The sequence below is a fragment of the Calonectris borealis genome, chromosome 8 (assembly GCF_964195595.1).
Source record: "Calonectris borealis chromosome 8, bCalBor7.hap1.2, whole genome shotgun sequence".
Taxonomy (NCBI): Eukaryota; Metazoa; Chordata; class Aves; order Procellariiformes; family Procellariidae; genus Calonectris; species Calonectris borealis.
Window position 1 is genome coordinate 4,122,340 of NC_134319.1, and position 20,664 is coordinate 4,143,003.

A 20,664-nucleotide genomic window follows, 5' to 3' on the forward strand; every position below is an offset into this window, starting at 1 on the left:
AGGAGAGCAAATAATTCCCAAAGTGGCACATTAAAGTTTTGGAAGGTTTGTAAATCAGCAAAATTCAGAGCATCGATAAACCTGCAACTAACAGGGCTTCAGAAAAATCCCCTCTGGGCAGGTTCTTCTTATGGAGGTTTGCTGAACCCCCTTTTTGCAGCACTTGAAGCCACCCCCGAAATGGGGCGCTGAGGTTGCCAGTGGTCCGTCCCCCCCGAGGGAGGGACAACGACATGGCCGGGGCTCACGGGGCGGCCGGACACTGGGCTGGTTCACGGAAAAGCACGGCATTACCAAAGGCTATTTATTATTAAGGAAAACGCTTTCGTCTCTTGATGGCACCCAGAAACAATGAGCAGGAACACGAAGCAACGGGTGGGTGAGAGGGAAGGCGAAGGGAAACCGGGAATTATTTCAGCTGGAAACTGGATGAAACGCCGGGAGGAGGGGCATTATGTGGCCTATCAGTTTAAAAACTCTCTGCGCCGAGGTTTGCAGCATTTGCGTGACCATCTCTACTTTACATGTGCAGAAACGTGAAGATTTTGCCTTAATTTCCATTAGTCCCCGATAAATAAGCTCCATGATAAGGGATGTGATAAAGCTCTGCTAAGGGTGGGAAGATGGAGATCCCTCTCCTATGAAGTACAGGGAAAAATTTTATCTCCGACTCTCCCTCCCTCCCTCTTTCCTTCATTGCCTCCTCTGAAAGAGGTCCCTGTGGGGCCAGAGGAGCCCCTGCATCCCCTGGGAGCCCCAGCATCCCCCGGGAGCCCCAGCATCCCCCAGATACTGCGGCCAGGCACCGGTCACTGGGTGCTACCACCTTCGGCACCATAAGCTAATTTAAAATAAAGGCAAAACGCCAAGTGATTTGCCTTCCACGGTTTCGAAATGCCGAAGCCTCGCTCCCCGAACCCAGCTCGCGCCGCCGGTCCCACTTCTTGCAAAACAAAGAAATCTGTTTAGGCTCCAGGAAATCCCACGTGTTACCGTAACTAATTCGAGCCCAAGTGCATTTGTGGTATTGTCAGGTCTTTAGGACGATCCCGTGCCATTCCCAATGTAGGGAAAGCGGTGCGCTTAATTATCTTCTTTAATAATTCCATGGTATGCCATTTATTAAACAGACTCCTTATTTGTAAACAAAATCAGAGCCACAAATGTGCGAAGATAGTCGCACTTCCTGGCTAAATAAGAGGCAGACAAAGAGCCCTAATGATGCACCAAAAATGCTAACCAAAAATGTACTCTTTAAAAAGATCACCAATTTAATGCTTTTTGTATTTCATTTATCAGCCATGTAGTCATCATTCCCCTCCCTACCACCATCTGTACACACTTTCCCAATAGACCATCACAGCTGTCCCGTTTCTCACACAAACAGTACCTTTTATATGCTTCCCAACTGTTTTTAATAACTGTTCTGTGCACAGCACTGTACTTCCTTTGTTTTCTTTTTTTTTTTTTCTTTTTTTTAAATATGAAAAAGAGATATAATCCAAACAAACAGGTCACCGCAGCAATCGGTATAGGAAGGCAATTAAAATGGTAAATGCCTCCATGGCCACTGACCCGTCCTCGAGCCGCCCCAGTGGCCCCAGCACACCCAGCGCGGAGCTGGAAAGTTCCCTGGAGAAGTTGCTAAGGTAGACGCAGCTTGTTAAAAAAATGATGTACATGCGCAAGACTGTCTGAGAAATCCTTCATCCCTTTTAATGAGGAAATATTAATATTAGATACTGCTTGTGCAACCAGAGAAAGTTTTCTGAGGCTTTCAAAGCACATTTACCAACTCAAAGATACCGCTGCCCCGTATTTCAGAACTGCATGGACAGAAACATCCCGTTTTTGTTTCAGACTCTGACTCATTTCACTCTTTCCAAATGCCCCGCACGTCCTGACTTTGCATCGCCGGCACCCGTGCTGCCCCTACGCCCACCCCTGCCGCCGGGACCCCGGGTCGGGCTGGACCGCACAAGCTCAGTGGCCTGCAGCAGAGATGAAGGCACCGAGCAGCCGAGGACAACTCAGCCCCAAGCCCCGGGCAAACGAAGCTTCTTGCAAAGGGTGATAGTGGGGAGAGATCCAGCTGGGAAGGGGGAGAAAAGCAGGACTTCCTCAGTGACCCATCTCATGGAAAACCTACTCTACCAACAGGACGTTCAGGAATGAAAACTCTATATACTTATTTTTTCCAGGGCAATACCCACAGCATCCTTCAGCACGCTGCAGGGAGATGTGGGCGTCCCACCCTGCGGCACACAAATAGTCCTTAGCCTGCACGAAGGGCACGCGCAGAGGTCCCCGCGCACCGCACCGCGTGGGACCGCAGCAGGTAACCAAGCTCCGGGACGGGACGGGGACCCTGCTCGTACCGTCCTCGTCCCGCGGGCAGACGGCTTCACACCCTCTCACTGCTGAGACACAACATCTCACTTTTTTGTAGAAAAGTTTATTACTAAAGACCGTGCATGTGTAAAACAACTGGTCTACTCTCTCAATTCCCATCACGATTTTGAGCTGCATCTTTTGACCAGAAAAAGAAACAGCATCCATGTTTAAAGTGAGATTTAGGCATATTATTTTGCCTATATGTCAGGCTCGTGGGCCCACATTACAAAGAACAGACACCTTGAGGATGCACTTCTGAGGCGCAAGTGTGCATCCCCGAACAGCACCGAGCTCCCTGGCCAGGTGTTTATAACTGCATCTGCCTAGGAAGACCCTAACCCAGAGCTGTTGAAGCTGATGTCCTCCTCTACAGGAAAAAAAAAAGAAAGGTCCTGACCACAAAAATCCCACTTCTTACCTGACTGCCCTGTGTTTTTTCCAACTTTTCCAGCAATACCCAACCTACGCTCGCAAGGGTTCGGCTGCTGTCGAGGCTGATCCTCCCACAGCCAGGCAAGCCGTTTGTGAAGCTTTCAAATCAAATGATGTGGGATTTACTTTCTAGCTCAGAGACAACTACTTTTTACTTTTTAACACAAAAACAAATGTAAATAGGTTTGTTGGCTATTTTTAATGAAGTCCTCATCACGTCAGGAAAAGTCCTCGTCATCACACAATAAAAGCATTGCAGTGGCTATCCTCCCTAAAAGGGATCCCAACAATAGCTGGGCTTTAGAAAAGCATCCTGATACAAAGAATTCATTCTCCTGATTTACTTGAAACTAGTTTGCCTTAAAAGAAAAAAAAAACAAAAAAATGGAATTAAATTTAAATTTTACCCTAAGTTTCCAGCATCATTCAGGGATTTGGCCGTTTTCTTCCATACCAAATTAAAACCGAATTGGGTAAAAAGATCAGACAAAATTTTGAGCTACTATCCTTAGGATGAAATCTGATTGACAATGTATTTCTGCATTAAAATCTCCAGTAAGTGTTCATCTTGACAATAAACGTAGCAACTATCTAACTTGTCTTTTGATACCTTTACAGGGGTTCATCCCTGTTCTTTCAGTGCATTACAAGGTATTTTGTAACACACGTATTGGCTTTAAACACAGAAATGGTAATTTAACCAGACGCGATGTTTATTACAAAGCTCACGCAGCTCATTATCAGTCCCTCACACACGAGGCTAAATCTGTAGACGCAGAAAAATACAACATGAATGAGGCTGCCTCAACACTTTGCATCTAGTTCTTCATCCTCTCTTTCTCCTGAAACCTTCAGCAGACCGTGCACAGCGCCTGCGCTCGCCCTGCAAACTTTCCCCTCGCCGGGTGCTCCGGTTCAGGAGTAGTCCAAGCCTAAGAAGGCTGGACGGAGACTCCTCCCTACGAAATATTTCTCCCGAGTTTGCAAACGCATTTTGCACCTAGCGATGATCCCCGCAGCCTTGCGGTGGGTTTCCCAGCCTGAGGAGCACTCCTGCTCTCCCACCGTGTGTTACTTAATGTGAGGTGACAGCGGCTGGGACGAGAAGAGAGATGCGCAGCACAGAGGACGGCGCAGAGCGGGTTTAGACTTTGTTTAGATACTGACGCTATGAGCATGTTATGAATATGACAACTGGATGAAACCAAGGAGCAGGAAAAGCACTAGCTACACCTCCGTGGCCAGGGCTAAGTGCCGTGGCGGCAGGTCTGGAGGATTTGCTGTAACCTGCAGCTCTCGCGGGCGATGCCGCATTAGTTTTACGTCTAGGTGTGCTCCATCCCCACATGCGCCGCCAGCCCTGCCCAGAGCCCGTGTATCACCGGTCAGGGTCTCAATCACACAGAGTCACGGGTGGCATCGTCCAGCTCACCGCGATGTCACTGAGAGCCGGGGCGATGGACACGACCTCCCATGGGGCGTGCGCACCAGGCAAGCGAGACGGGCAGGAGAAACCCACAACCAGTCCTCCCCAGGTAACACCAGGGGCTTCCCACTGCGCCCGTGGGTGTCCTGTTGGGGGAGATCTCGGTGATACACCCTCCTGTGATGTCTTTAAACAACCTTTTTACATCACCAAAAAATCCAGAGCACCAGCGAGTTTTACCTCATCGACCAAACAACCACCAGGTACCACGCTCGCACAACCCTCTCCAGCACAACCAGCTCACCTGGCTGAATAGCCCTGCCTTGGACACCCACCAACCCCATGATAATTTTGTGCTTCACTACAGATATATCTCACCCCAAAACATGAACATGCTGAAACATCCAATCATGTTCTGGCACGCATGCGAAAAAAAAAAGCCCATGGCAACAAAGACGACAGCTTGCCAATGGCAGCTGCTGCACGCACACACAAAATTAAACTATATTCTTCTGAAAAGGGATATTATTATGGCATTTGTTTCCCCTCACCCATCACCCTCACCCATTCCCTTACAAAATAAGGGGGAAATATCAACACGTATCAAACATTAGGAGAGATGGATAAAGAGAGAGAGGCGTTGCGCTGAGGAGGGATGGGATGGAGAACGCAGGGTTTAACAGGAGATCCAGCCAGGTGGATTGGGGCTGGATGCACGGAGCTGCCCTGAGATATCGGCTCACCTACGGCATTTGTATGGCACGTGCAAGTAAAACATTCAGTTTTTCTATTGCGGGAGCCCCACGGATGCCGAACTGCATCAAGTTCGGTCAAGCCGGCCCTCGGCTATAACACAAATCTGCAAACACATGCTTACATACGTTAAATCGCATCTGATCACACCTATCTTCGCTTCCTTTCCCTGGTGCGGACCTGCCTGGTGCCTCCCATGCTGCTATGCAATGCACGAGATAGCCGTCTCCTCACTTGTGAAGATAAATGTCATATCGGACCTCTGACATCATGTATTCTCCAAGTAATTATTTCTGATATCATAAGAGTTGTACAGGGCGCACAATAAAATTAAAAAGTAGAAAGCAAGGTTAATAAGATTATCGTGTTGGTATAATAGGTAATGCATTTTGCAGTATATCCTTAAATCTGCCCTCTCAAAACATAATTAAATAACTGTGATTTATATTTTAAAGGAACGCAGACATGCAGTGTATCCTCCTACCCACATATGCTAATTGCTTTCAGCCCCTAAAAATCACACAGTTGTTTGCAGCTTTTTAATCCTCATGTGTAAATAACCCTACTCAGGTCCAAGTTATGAACAATAAAGTCCAGGAAACTTTCAGAATAGTGTGTCATTAAACCCGTCTTGATTTTATCTTGCTAATCTAATGGCACTGATGTGTACCGAAGCCTGCGGGGAAGGAGGAACGACTCCCCAGGGCCCTTCGCACCAGCCCGAGAGCCAATTTGCCAGCTTGCCGTGACACTGGGATAGCGCTCGGATCGGGAGGGTGGATATTAAGGACCTGGAGAAGAGACCAAGACCCCCTTAGGAGGAACCTATGGACATATAAGCTCAGGATACCCCCGCCTGGGCCGCGCCATGGGTCTGCACACACCGCGGCGGTGCAGGGACCGTGGGCAACACATGCCTACACGCTTCGCTATAGGCAAAACTCAACTGTGCCGCTCTCCATTTTGCACTCGCACGTGAGAGGCTGGCACACAAAATGGAGGCCCCCGTGTATTTTACGGGCAGCGGCTGCAAATCCAGCCCAAATCCACCCGCTCTACGGAGGCCTCCTCCTATGTGCCGAGCTGCGACGATGCCACATGGAGCAATGCTAGCTAGAAACACTTCCGAAAAAATATACAAATACGCTCTTATCTCTTCAAAATGAATTACGCTGTGACGAGGGGATCAGCCAGGGCGCTGCCCTTGGGGCACAAATTGCTGCACAAATTGGGCACAAAATGCTGCAACCCCCCAAAGAACTTGCTGGGATAAAACTGCCCCACGCATCACGGGCACCATCACCCATGTGCTGATCGCAGCTGGGCTTTTTGGTGGCTACCACAATGCAGGTGATAATTAACAATAACCAAAGACAAAATGAATGAAGAGCATGACAGGAACGGAAAAACCAAAGTAATTAAAATGAATTTTAGTCCACCGACAACTCTTATCTACCGAGAGCCCTCACTGTCGTAAGGAAACGTTCAGGGTCGGCTGCTGTTAGGAGGCTAAAATAATTTGCGCTGAATTTACAGCCTGTAATTTAATCAGCAACTCCAGCCCTTGCCGGCGCGGAAGGGAGCGGGGGCAGAGCCGGACCCGCAGCTCCCCGCAGGGATGCCCCAAAAGCCGTCCTGCCGGGACAGTCCCCGAGCCCCGGAGGGTCCAACTTTGGGACGCGTGTGGCAAAGCGCAGGCTTTTGGGGAGGGCTTGAGGGCTTTCGGAGCAGCGGGCTGGGGTTTGTTTAATGGTTGCGAAAGCCTTGGCCGGTGCCTGAACCCGAAGCATCGAGGGGAGGAGGAGGAGGAGCTGCAAAGAAGCTCAAGGCATGGAAAGCGAGGGATGCCCTTTCCTTTACATCCGAATGGGGAGAAAATACATAATTGTAATAATAAATAGCGGGTTTTATGAACAATTAGGATTCCACTGTCTCTTTGAAGGGTTTGAAAAGCTGACACGATGTTTTGGGTTCTCCAGATTCAGCTTTGAGGCCTCAACCAAGAGAAACATTCAGCCCCGCTGTGTACAGCAGTGACCACAACAAAGATTGTGGTTTCTCCCACACTCGCCTTAAATAGATCTAAATTAATGCTATTCATCATTGGGTGGAAAAGAAGGGAAATATAAAAGTGCAGTCGCTTGTAGACAAGCCAGCAGCGTTGGGCAACTTTCTTACCAGTCAAAGGCTTCTCCCGCTTCTGCACCTCGGAGCCCGCCGGGGTAGGGAGGTATGGAAATAACGCACCCTTATACCGGCCGAACCCATCACCTGGAAAACATCCTGGGCATATGAAGTATGCCTTTATTCCGTGTTTATTTGTTGTTGCTGTTGTTGTTGTTGTTGGAGAAAGGGGAAAGCTAAACCACATGACTGAACGCCTGCCAGGGGTTCGTGATAGAGCAGACCGTCTCAAGTGCCGCACCAGTTCGTATCTGAATTATCACAGATCCTCACCGGCTCAGTTACAGATGCACGGGGAGAGCAGTTGTCCCACCTAAATCCTGCTTCTGTCAGCTACCGCCCTGCTCGCAGCTGCAGAAAGCGGTCGGTCCCGCTCCCCAAAGCGGAGAGCATCGATAGATGGAGACCTCTCTCTGCACCACCAGATCGCCGCATTTCGTGCACGCCCGTGATAGGGGGTACGTGAAATTTGGGGTGTCAAGGAGCTGTAGCTGTCATCTCTCCACCTCTCCCGACTGCGATATAGACCCAGGCTCCCACCACTGACTTTTTATGGGCACCTTTTATACGGTTAAAGCAACGCAAAATCTGCCTTCTCCTGGTATCCCTTGCGGGCAGAAATACCGCGAGATGTCTTCATTTCACTTTTTTCTTTAAAACTATAGATGTCTCACCGTGGCAAAAATTAATGGAGAAGAAAAAAACCCTTATGAGCCCCCAAATATTAAAATCTCAGCTGAACACTGAGCTGTTCGGGTTCCCCTGGGCGCGCGCAGGGAGCCCTGTGCAGGGAAAGCCTGTGAACTACCTGGTGCAAAGCTGGCTGAGTATCTTTTGGTAAGAGTAAATGTAATCTGCGCTTTCTGTAGAAACAAATGGGGACCATTAACATCACAAACAAAACTTAAGGGACCACTTTGGATGTACGCTGGAACAGCCACGGGCTGGAAGTAGGTTTTCAAAAGCCTTATATACGGAGAGAATGTCACGGATGCTTTAAAAGTCTTCAGATACGTGTAAAAACGACATATGTATTACATATTATCTCCACAGAACAAACAGCATTTGAAATGTGCCCCTTTTTAACTACCATTATGAGCTGTCTAAAGAGCATTTTGGTTGAAACTTGGGAGGAAAGGAGGGGAAAAAAAAAAAAAAGCCCACTGATCTTACACCTGCTCTTTAGCAGTGGGAAGTGGGTTCTCAATCTGTTAACATGACCATCTGGCCAATCTGCATATCACGGCTATCTGGATTACTGTACGATGGAATGACAATAACGTAGCCAAAACAAAAGTAAAATGCATCAAAAACTAACAGGAGCGCAGCCCTTTTGATTTTAAATTAAATAATAAATGTGGTATCACAGCAAAGCGAGAAAGCCAGCTAAATAATTAAAAATGAGCCTTCGCTACGGCATAATTAAGTAAACAATATGGTGTGTGTTTCTATAGGAGCCGGCAATAGTTTCCACCGTCGAACGCTCCACTTTTGCAAAGCAGCTATCAGGAGTTCAAGACGCTGCGACAGCTCTTTTGGTGATGTACAGTATTGTCAGGACACCTCTCGCATCCCTGCAACACGCCGAACTGGCTGCGGCTATTAACAGGATTAATGCAGCAACAATCGATAGCAATTGTACTAAAAGATTACGGCGCAAAGCCTTATGTACCTTTCGGACTCCCTGATACCTCCGCGGGTATTTTGGCTATCTGCAGTTGTTTTCTGCATTAACCACTCTTTGGGTTATTCCCATCGATGCCTCTTTGCGGTGGTCCAAGTAGAAATATTTTAAATCCGCCGATGGGAAAGTAAAATGGGTCTGCTTAAAGTTCAGGGTCATGTGCTATATGCTATAGCCCAGGCAATTAGCCACAGAGCATATTTAGATGCTAAGTAAATTTTCACAGTCGCAGAAATAAGGCTGACTTCTTGCATCTTCGCTGGCTTCTATTCTAAACATGAACAGAAAAATGAGCTCATGTAAATAAAACCCTATTCCCAGATTTTTCTTAAATTTGAGATTTTTAAATGTCCTTCTGAAAGATTAAAAGATTTTCTCTGCCACAAAGACCTCGCTAGCTTAATTCTCGCCCGAAGCGCATAATGATGGCCGTCCAAAAAAATAAATCGGGCATTGCAGCATCGCCTCCTGGCCTGCCATCCAGCTTCGTCCACCGGAGAGTCTCTAAAAACTGTGACCTCTCGCAAAATTTAACTACTTCCATTGCGAATCTATTCTCCAATCTGATCACATTAGCAGAAGGAACTCCAAAGCAGTAAAAAACTCCAGAAAGTTCTCGGTTGAGTGCCTACTAATGAACAAAGGTTAACTTTATCTAAAAGGTCAAATGCCTGGTGGCTAAGGTTGTGACCTTAACAACTTAAATTGTGACCTTGCCACGTGCCTAGTATATTGTAGATTCTGATACAGATCATCTGGTAAAGGACCGGTCATAAATTAGCTTTACTGTTCGACTCCCACAAAGAAAACGGTTTGCCACAATGGTTTCCAACTTGTCATTTGATACAAGCGCAGAATAAGTGAAAACTAAAAAGCGAACCCAAGTTCAGGGTATGAAAATGCCGCCTGCTTTTAGTTAAGCAGATTAGAAACTGCAAACTGAGAGCAATACTCTAGATTTCAATACATTTTTTGGTCAACCTCTAATTCACAAAACACCGATCTTCCTTTCCTTTTTTTTTTTTTTTCTTTTTTTTTAAACGAAAACGACATGTAGTTTGCCCATTTGCATATTTTTGTTTTCTCTTTCTAGCCAGTTCTTAAAGAGAATAATTGATTTCAGTAGCTTTGTAAGAAGCACTATTTAAATCTGTGCACATGTGTTCCCTTACAGATGATAGTGCCTACTGAAGAAAAAGTGTGGATTCAAAGCAATAATTATCGTACATGTTTAGAAGGAAAGGGACATCTCGCTGCTGAAGTCATGTTGAATAAGGGCATCTTGGAAGAGAATACTCCCCGGAAAAAAAAGAAGACGAAGAGTGGGAAAAAAAAAAAAAGAAGAAAAAGAGAAGCGAGCACTATGGGTGAAAAGGTCACAATGGTTTTGGCACGTATCTTCAAGCACGTTTCGGAGTCTGTGCCTCCTGCCAATACTGGCAACTTCTCAAAACTTTTAAGGAGGTAAAAACATTGTTTAGTGTTTACAAATCTTCTGTACTATAGCAGATGCTTGTCAAATCCGCTATATGTAAGTTGACCAGCCTACCTAGTATTTGCGCTGGCGACCTCCTCCTTATAAATAAGCGGTCCACACATTTGGGGAGCGAGGTCTGATGGAGTTTGAGACAAAGGACCCTTAATATTTTTTTTTCTTTTGTAATTTTCCTGTTGCGCACCCGGCACAAGCTGCCATTACTGCGGGTCTGCGGGAACCAATGGCTGTCAACTTGGCCAATGTTCAGGTGTAACAAAGACTGCTGGGATACATCGGAGGGGGGAAAAAAAGGGAAAAAAGGGGGGAAAAAAAAAGGTAGCCTATACGCGAGGCTTTCGCTACACCTCTGTGAAGCAATATAGACGGCGACCACGCTGTGCTACCTTCGAAAAATCATTTTGCCCCCCTCCCCGGTGAGGTTTAGCAGGGAATACGCCAGCACACGCTACTGCATTAAGAGCACAATGCGATGCGTGCAATCAGCAAACAACGGCCGAAAACACGAAGCGGTGCGGTCTGTACGAGCGCGTTACTGCTTACACAAAACCGCACATCTAACCCAAAAAACCGAGCCTAAGCCTCGCGCTAAGTTTCCGCAGCAAACATCTAGTCCGAAGAACAATTAGTACAATTGCTGCCTGTTGACGATGAAGGCAGAAATAAATAAGGCTTCGCTATCAAGGGTACTGTTTGCCAACAGCGTGCTGATAAGATGGTATATCCCTAATCACAATATTGAACTTTTATAACGTCTATTGCCCGACACTTATAACAGGGAGAGGATCCCTTCCAGCTCCTCGGAGTACTTACACCCCTGGGTTTGGTCCTTTTCTCCTCATCCCACATTTTTGTGACCCTACATGCAGGTTAAACCAAGACCGTTGGTTTCTATTAACAACTTTTGCACTCCGCAGAAGGCTGCTTTTCATTTAGGAAACACAATACGGACCAGTATTTACCGGCACCGCACTATACATAAATCTAAATAATAAAAACCTGCCTGCCGTACAGCACTACATGGTGGTTTTCAGCCGTGGCTATCAAAGTGCCTCACCCCGCTGCGATGTACGGAGGAGGAAACTGAGGCAGGCAAAAGGGATGCGAGTCCCTGGTCTCCTTGGGGCCGGTGATGGAACGGGAGAGGACCCGCAACGCCCCAGCCCCAATCTCCCTTCGGTTAGCCATTAATTGGTAATCCTCCCTTCACCGTGCCCCATAATAAATCGCAGAGTAAATAAATCATTTTCCACAATATTTGCCTACCTCCCCTTCGCCGTAAATGTGCAATATGATTTACCACATCGCACCAAAGTGCAAAGTAAATTTCGCAGCTTATCTGTAGGAAATACCATGAGGATACTCAAAAGTTATTTCCGAACAGGGATCATGCCCGTAAAATCACAGCAGCGACACTGCCTGTCGCAACAACCGTTGCAGGGACTCGGCGCAGAAAAACTTTGGGGTAGTCAAAACTTTATGCAAGACCCTCTGAAAGAAGGCGGCATTGGAAATGCAGGCTCCCAGTTCTGTAATTTGCTCAGTTTTCTTACCGATATATATTTACATAGCAGTGGTTTCTACTAATGTGACTCCTCTCCCCTCTGCTCCTCTTTTTTTCCGGCCTGTCCAGCCCCTCAACTTGCAAGTCAGGCTGAAACCCAGGGGGACCTATGCATACTATACGTGAAACCCGGGGCCTAGCACTTCACACGCGCACATTTTCCTGCAATATAATCACTCAGGAGAACTACAATAGCATATTATTTTATCCAATCAACATACTACACATCCTCGGAGCACACCGAGTCGCTCCGCAGGCAGGGTGTACTTTGCGCTGGATCCCAAGATTTTCATTTTCATCACACGCAAAAACATTTCAGCCCCCCATAAGCACAATATTATCAAACCAGGAATTTGTTTCAAGACCTCCTCAGCTTCTAGGTGTATAAATTGTGATATTTCAGGGGGTTTAAATGCCTACTTTTCCCCATAGGATTACTCGGGGGTTTGTTTCGCGGCCGCTCAGACCTGACGGCTAGGTTTGCTATTGAGGGACCATCTTCCTCTTTCCCTCCGAGCCCAATCCTTCGGGATTTACACTCCCCATCCCACCCCTGCAGGGTGAGGATACCGGTACTCCTGACCCAGGGGCCTCGGGGACCTCTAGCCTTCTCAGACTACTTTGTGCGTAACAAACTTTTTTTTTTTAAAAAAAAAATTAAAATCTATCTGCTTTCCCCCAAAATCAGGATAAAGGAAGCCGCATCCGCCTGCGATCCCTCCTCGGACAACATTTAGGATAACACCTGTGAAGGATGCCCAAAACGCCATTAACCCCAGGAAAACGAAAGCCGCTTTTATGCGGCCGCACCTTAAAAGCCCACAAAAAAAAAAAAAAAAGGGGGGGGAGTTTTGGCACTCCCCTCGCCGCCCTGGGAGGGTGATAACCGGCGTCCCCCGCTCCCTCCCCGGCTCATGCAGCCGCCGCCGCCGCCGGGGCACGGCACCCGGCACGGAGATAAACCGAAAAGTTGTAGAAGGTGGTATAGAAAGTCACTTACCTGCTGCGTGCACAAAGTATGCCAAATATAAATCGAGTTCCTTAACAGAAACTCCTATATGGTGGGGCTGTACGCACAGCCCGGGGTTAGAGCACTGTGGGGACTTTACAAGGCGCTCGCCATCAGTACTTTCGAGCGGAATACCTTTAAATAAAATCACCATAACAAGGTCCAACCTCCAGACCTTATCTGCCTGGCGAAGGCAGTCAATTCTTCTCATCTTGCCCTTCTGGTCTGGATTGGAAAGAACGCAACACGGAGGCTTTTTTCCTGTGACTGTGAGAACAAAATCCTCCCGAAATTCAGGCCTGATATCTTTCCGGAGCTTTGCCAGAAGTCTGGATGCCCATTTTTGCTTTACCTCGGGTTTTTCACTTAGCAGTTCGTCCTTCACGGCTCTCTCTTCCTCTTTTGACATGCGTTTTTCATGTTTTTTGAAGTATTTTCTTTTTCGGGCTTGCAGGTTGAACCACGTGTATGCAAACGCTCGGACGTGAGGCAGAAGTGCTTCGATGAAGGGATGAAATTCATCCTGAAAAAGTTACAGAGAAGGGTTGATGTCACCGATACCGTCCACAAAAAGCCTCCGGAAACGGGGCTTTCGCGCGAGGCGCTAAGGCTGGCCGGGACGGTGAGAATTAGGAGGGTGCTTATACATTTTACGGGCTGCGGGACTCGTACCCCTCGCTGTCGGACCCCGACCCCGCCACCGCCGCGTCCCCGCTTCACCTCGTGCCGACCCAAAACCTCCGCTCCCGCCCCCCGAAAACAGGGTCCAACTTCAAACAAGCACCCAGGCGGAGCCGGTGCAACGATGGGGCCCCTTCCCCGATCCCGAAATCTCTTTAAAAAAGAAAAAAAAAAAGGGTTAAAAGCTAAAAACCCCGCCGCGAGTCCACTCGCGGAGTGCGTATCTCCCTTTGCTCTCTCCCTGACCCCGCTGCTTGCGGTGTAGCCAGCGTATGCCCGCCAATTTGGCAAATCCTAAACATTTGGATGCCAATCAATGTTTGTATGGGGAAGTCTAAAGTATAGTAAAACTTTCCCTAAGATATATTTGGAAATAGCAGCAGGCAGTATAGTAAAATGCCAATATAGCTGCATATACAAATACAATGAAGGATGGTTTTCTCTCCGTTTCCCAAGCGCTGAAGGGAGTAGAAAGTAACGCGGCCGATTTATCCCGCGTGCGCAACAATAACTACCACTAAAATCCTAGAAAAAGCAAGTCTCACAATTTTTTTTTTTTTTAAGTTTTGTTCATATTCAGTCAAAAAGAAAAAAATCAAAATCTGATAGTCGGGCATATTAGGACAAGTCAAACTCTGAGCCCTTCTGCAAAATAAAAAGAAACAGGAAAAATTGAAAAATGCGGTAACAGAAAACCTTAGCACGACTTGTGCAATACGCAAGAATTATTAATTTTTTCTTTGTACGTTGTGTTGTATTTTCATATATTGAAAAAGAAATGCCCTACTTGGAAAGTTAGTTTGGCCATCCAGAGACACTGCTTGCTTTGTGTAACGATGAGTTAAAGATCACCCCTCTTCCTTGGCACAAAAATAATCACGATTAAAATTATGCTGACAATTAAAAAAAAAAACGCAAGAAAGACCCCCCAATTTTGTTAAAAAAAACCCCAACAAAACAACAAAACATATATTCTCAAAAAGTACTACATAAATCAGCCAGAGAGATCAAAACATATTATAATACACTGGGACCACGCTTTTTGTTTTTCTCTGAATAAATGAATGACCGAGCTCCAGGCTGCACATAAAAACGTATATAGCCTGTGGGGGCCTGATCCAGCACCGCGTGCTGGGGACCTCTCTGCTTCCAGGGGCCGAGTTCCTCCTTCTCTCAGGATTGGGCCGTCCAGGAGGGAAAAATAAAGTAATTTGTGCAACGTCTCCCCCAGCATCGTAAAAGCCACCCGCTGCCTACCCTTGCAAGACAACATTGGGGATTTTTCAGATTAACTAACTTTTTTTTTTTTTTTTTTAATTATCCCATGGAGTACGTTTCCTACCCAAATCATTTCAGGTCGTGCAAATATTTTTATTAAAAGAGACATCTTCCGTCCTTTCAACACTTTATTTTAACTTGCATTTTCTTTTAAAAAATTAGGAAAAATTGAGAAATCAATAGTAGAAATATCTATCAGCAAAATCCTATCGTAATTCAAGACCTTCTGCTGACTTCCCAAAAGCTTTCATTGCACTTATTCCGAGTGGCTCCTGAATTGTAAATACTTAAATCTATAGGTAATAGCACAGCATTTCTTTTTCTTTTAGACACAGATTGTTAAAAACTACCAAAAGCGGCACGATATATTTCATTATAGCACAGCAGAGCGACAGTAATCACAAGTACTATGAATGATTATTAAAATATAAGCAGGTAAAATAAAATAAATCACTCCGATGATTGGCACATTCCTCTTTTTTTTTTTTAATTTCCCCTCCTCTACTGGAAAAGATCATAGTTTCAAATTTCAATAAAGTTAAAAAAAAAGACCAAAAGATTGCTGCACGTTTGCAGTCGGCAGATTCAAAAAGTGAGAGGAGGCACAATCCCAGCACATGGAGCTGCTCTCACCCACCAGAAACAGCCCTCGCGGGGGGGGGGGGGAGGGAAGAAAAAGCAAAAAAAAATAATAAAAATGTAAAACCTACAGGTCCCTACAAGCTATTCAAAATAATAAACCCCCCTTTCTGATCCCTCCTGTCCTTCCCCTTCCCCACTCAGGGAGGGCGAAGGAAAAAAGGCCTTTTGTCAAGTGGAAGTTTATCTGCGAAGGTACACGCAGCAGAGGCTCGACAGACCCACAATGAGCCAGGGGAGCGCTTCAGGCGTCCCTAGTTTCTAAACACGTCTTGGTACATCCTGAAATATTTTAACTTTTCTGCTTTAAGCAGCGCTTTGTCCTGCCTGATCTCATGTGCTCGGGACTTTTTTGGCTCGACGCTGGATGCTATCCAAGAGAGAGTCGCTTTAACCTGCGCTAAAGCTGATTTCTACGATGTGAACCTGAAAGGGGAGGTAAAAACAACACCCGAAAAAAAAAACAACCCCAAACCCCAAACCACTTTAAAAGACTTCAGGGGGAGGGAAAGGAAAAAAAAAAAAAGTGCTTTTCGGTGTAAAGTCAGGGTCCGTGGCTGAAGTAAATGAAAAGCCCCGCTGCTCGGCGCGCGAGGTGTGCACGTCCCTATTAGACTCCAATGTGTCTTTTCAAAATGGTGTACGAAGAGAAAAGGTTAATGACTCATAAACAGACCAACTTTCAAACTGTCTTGGTAAACACGCCGCTCCGTAAAATCACACCGCTTCAATCTCGGCAGCGAGGTATTAGCAAAGTCGAAGTGGAAATAAAAGCACTCAGGACTGATCAAACAAAATTGGGCTGGAAGCGGGGAGGGGGGGAGCAGTTTCTGCACAATGCAATTATTTATTTCACTGTTATTATAGCCCTCCCCCCAAAAAATAAAGTTTTGGAAATGCGTCAATGCAAGTGTGCTAACAGATGTGCAGACTTGTCTGCAGCCTCGCTGCAAAATATCAAGATTTTAAGTAACTGGTGGAAAAGGAGATGATCTTTGCCTTTCCCCAAGTTAGCTTTAAGGGAAACTTTCAAAGTATTTGATAAAGATGTTTTCTTTGCCCCCTCGGCGTTTGATGGGTCACCTAAAAATAAAAGGCTCCAGAAAGCGAGGAAAGCAAGAATAAAAAGTAAGGGTTTTTTTTTTTTCACTGCACTACTCTCCAAAGTTTGAAGATACAGCTCTTCCGAGAACAGCCCCTAAAATTTGGGCCGCACAATTCGGTATTGCTTGTACCGAAATTCTCCTCTGCTCTTCAGAAAGGTGTAAAAAAAAAAAAAACCTATGACAAAAGAGCCCCAAACCCCAGCCCAAAGGCGCCCGCAATAATGTAACACTGCAAAGGAGTCTTTTGAAACAATATATTTCTGCTGATCTTTTTGAAATTAAGCCAGCTACAGGGACCCTTGTTAATATTTTTACAATCCATTTGCTTGTAAATCTATTAGGCGATGTGCATATGTTCCCCAACTATTTCCTAGATCTTTAACAGATATGTAACTGGAACGACGTTTAGATTTTTCCTGACAGATGATACAAAATGCTCGTGCCATTTCAGTTCCAGCGCTTGGATAAATACGCTCATAACTAGGATTTCTGTTTGTTTTCCTTTTCTAACCCAACTTTCGAAAGCTTCCCTTTAAATCCGAACCAAAACTTAGGACAAAAAAAGGCAAAAAAAAAAAAAAAAAAAATCTCTGTCCCAAAACTCGTACCAATAAAAGCTCCTGAAATGCAAAATAGGAAATTGCTTGCAATTGCTCAGGGCTCACCCCCTTTTTCTACAGAAAATGACAGAATCACCTACTTGATCCTTCGGAGGGAAGAGTTTGTCAGGAGGCCTCTAACCCTCGTATTACTTTTCCAAACGTGCAACAAGAATGCGAGATTTTCACAACTGAGTAAAAGCACAGTGCCTGGCTTTTTTCTTTTTCTTTTTTTTTTTTTTTTTAATTTAAAAAAAAAAAAGGGGGGGGGGCAACACCGGGACAGGGAGCAACCGGCCCATGGATTTATTTTCTCTCCTTAACGTGCAACTGGGCCTACTAAACCCAAGAAGCTCCACGTGCAGATGCAAAGCGATGCGGTACGTTGCTGGCCCTGCGAGGAGCGTATTGCTGTCCCTCCTGCAGAAGCAGAACTGACAAAAAACCAGGTATTTTACAGACTTGAATTAAAGGCACAAACTTTGGCCAGGCAGAGCACAGAGTTGCATCCCATGTCTTCTGCAAACTCCCTCCGCTCCCGTTTTCCTCCTGCCTTTAATCAAGGGTTTTTCAGCCCGGTGGAGTTTTGTGTCCCCGCCGGCCTGGCTTCTACCTCACCAGGCACCCAGAAATTTGGGGGAGGCTGGGGCAGGGACCACGGCGAGGGAAGGGGACGAAACTTTTGCAGCTCTTCAGGCTGCCTGGGAAGCTCTGCATTTCCTCGCCTTTTTCTCGACGGAAAGAGCCCGGAGAGGCTTTCTCACCGGGAGAAAAAAAAAATATTCAAATTAAATTAATAAGAATAATGTAGTCAAAATCTCCTGCAGGAGGAAATAATCTGGGGTTTGAGTCCACCACAAAGCATTTCCTCGTTAAACCATTATATCCTGCTAATTGAAGGTGTGTAATTTAGCGTCCTGCAGCAGCGCGCGGGGAAAGGGGGGGGGGGGGCCGGGCGGCGCTCCGCGGCCGCGCAACTCGGGGGCACGGCGGGTCGACCCCCCCCTTCCCGCCCCCGCGCAGCCCCGTCCCGCCGCAAGCGGGAGGCGCAAAAGTTGCGCCGAGTCCCGCGGGGGGCCCGATCCGCGGGCGAGAGGGTCGCGGGGGGGGGGGGACGACGACACACGACACACGCGGGACAAGTTTGCGGGTGTCCCCCCACACACAATCCCCGGTCCGCACCCCCGCTGGGTCGGCCTCCGCGGTGCTGCGCGGGTGCGGAGGGCACTCTGCGCAGGGGCGGCTGCACCGCGGGAGCGTACCCAGGTGCGGGGAACGGTCCGTCTCCGCGCCCGGGGCCGGGTGGCGGGGGTGGAGGGGGCGAAGCGCGGACCCAGCGGGGCCGATCCCGCCCGTGTCCCCCCCCCCCCCGAGCCCCGGGGCGGGCGGGGGGTGCGGGCCGCGCCGTGCCCGGCGCCTGGTGCTGGAGAAGGCGCAGCGGCTGGCAGCGCTGCCCGCGGGCGCGGAGCGGAGCGGCGGTGCGGGGCGCTCCGGCGCGGGCGGCGGCGGCGGCGGCGGCGGCATCGATCGCGGATGACCAAGCACGGCGGGGCCGTGCGGGGCGTCCCGCAGCACCGCGCCCGCGCGGCCCCCCCCCCTATTAATTAAACCATTAATAAGTAGGCGCCATTAGCCATGTGCCGATACAAATGGCCGTGCGGGAAGGGGGGTGGGGGGGGTGGGATGCAAGCGAAAGGCAACAAAGTTAGTTTCGGCGAGCTGCGTTTCTGCCCCTTCCCCGGCGCTCACGCACACGCACCCCCCGCAGCGCCGGCCCCATCGCGCCCCGGCAGCCGCTTACCTGGGTGAGACAGAGCGGAGAATACATGACTGCTGCGGGGGGCTGCGGTTTGGAGGTGTGCGTGTGCGGGGAGAGAGGGAGAGAGAGAGGGGGAGAGAGAGAGAGAGGGAGAGGGAGAGAGAGGAGGGGAAAAAAAGAGAGAGAGAGAGAGGAGAGGAGGGGGAGCCCCGAGCCTGCTTCTTGCTTTCACATTTCCAACTCTGCCAAACTGCAGCCAGCGCGGAGCCGCTCCATGAGCTGAACTTTAACCCCGCCTCGACTTTCCCGCACTACGCGCTCGGCATGCCTGCCCTGCGCGCCGTTAAAGGCATAGCGCACGCTGCGCGCCTCCTCCGTCGTTCCGCGGCCCCCCGTTCCGCGCCCCTCCGCGCCGCGCCGCTCTGCGCCGCGCCCGCCCCGCTCAGCGCTCCGCTCCGCGCCGCCCGCCCGCCCGCCCGCGGGGGCGGGGAGGGGCGGGGAGGGGGCTGCGGCGCCGCCGCCTCCCTCCGCCCCGCCGCCCCGCAGCGCGGGCAGCCGCGGAGAGGCGAGCGGCGGTCGGCTCAAAGTTTTCTTGTTTTTGGGGGTTTTGTGTGTGTTTTTTTTTTTTTTTTTCTTTTTCTTTTCCCGACGGCTGCGGCTCCGCTCGGCCCTTGGCCGGGGAGAAAGGGGGGGGGGGGGGGGGCGGACGGGGAGAGCGGCGCTGCCTTCACAACTTTCCCCATCCCCTTTGGCACTTGTCATTTTAAATCAAGCGCTTTATGGTCAGGGGTGTTTATTCCACTTAAAATAAAAAAAAAAAAAAAAAAAAATAGCAACACAGCAATTCATCTGCACGTCGCATCGCCCCCCCCGCCCCGCCCTTAGTAATAAAATCACTCCTTAAAAGTGAAGCGCTTAAAATTAAAAATACACCCGCGCCTCCTGCCACTTCTTGAGCGCATTGTTTTGGCACCGGCAACGTTTGGGTTTGGGGTTTGGATGCTCTCCAGCCCGCTCGTGGGGACTCGCAGGGTGTCCCGTGTGTTGTGTGTGTCTGTCTGTCCCCTCCTCGGGAATAGCGTTTCCCACTGGAGGCAGTTTAGGCGCGTCCCTGCGCGTCGTTATCCGCGTCCAGGGAAAAATCCCATCCATAGGGGGACACGGGGAAAAATCCCCCCACGCAGCTTGTTTGAAGGGTGGCGGGGGGCGGTGGGGTGGGCTGCGCAGAGCGCTCCCCTCCGCCCCCGCGCAGCCCACCCCCCGGCCGCGCTGCACCGTTCCCAGCCTTTTGCGGTTTGCAGCATTATGTTTAAGTAACTTTTGGCGCCCTTCGGGAGACTTTTGGCCGCGGGACGGCTGGTTGCGCCCTCTAGGCAGGGGCCGCGGTCAAGCGCAGCCCCTCCGCAGCCGCGGACATCCCGTCCCCCCAAAAAAAGGAGGGAGGGAGGCGAAAGCAAAAATACCTTCTCCCCACACCCCGCGGTATTTTTCAGCGCTAAACGGGCGGGCGCGCAAGTTATTCTTCTTTTTTCCCAACTCAGCGTTTTGCTAAGCACGCTTTAAAAATTAAATAAATTTTTTTTTTTAAAAAAAAAGCTTTTTTTTCTTCCTCTCCCCTCCCTTTTTTTTTTTGGGGGGTGTTAAATCCGGAGGTTTCCACG

General features: G+C 48.5%; 1 protein-coding gene across 29 annotated transcripts in view; it reads right to left on the reverse strand.

Moving 5' to 3' along the window:
• Positions 1-19,460, reverse strand: part of NFIA (nuclear factor I A) — a 252,842-nt gene extending 233,382 nt beyond the window's left edge. For 26 of the 29 annotated variants that reach the window (XM_075155643.1, XM_075155635.1, XM_075155644.1 and 23 more), the window contains exons 1-2: positions 19,046-19,449; positions 12,933-13,464 (exon numbers count right to left, since the gene is read on the reverse strand). In XM_075155643.1, coding sequence (XP_075011744.1) covers positions 12,933-13,464; positions 19,046-19,072 — 559 coding nt within the window. In that variant the 5' untranslated portion in view covers positions 19,073-19,449. Of the gene's footprint in view, positions 1-756; positions 12,678-12,932; positions 13,465-19,045 lie in introns of those variants that run through there. The other 3 variants (XM_075155655.1, XM_075155647.1, XM_075155641.1) reach the window with 3 other exon arrangements.
• Positions 19,461-20,664: the final 1,204 nt, after the last annotated feature.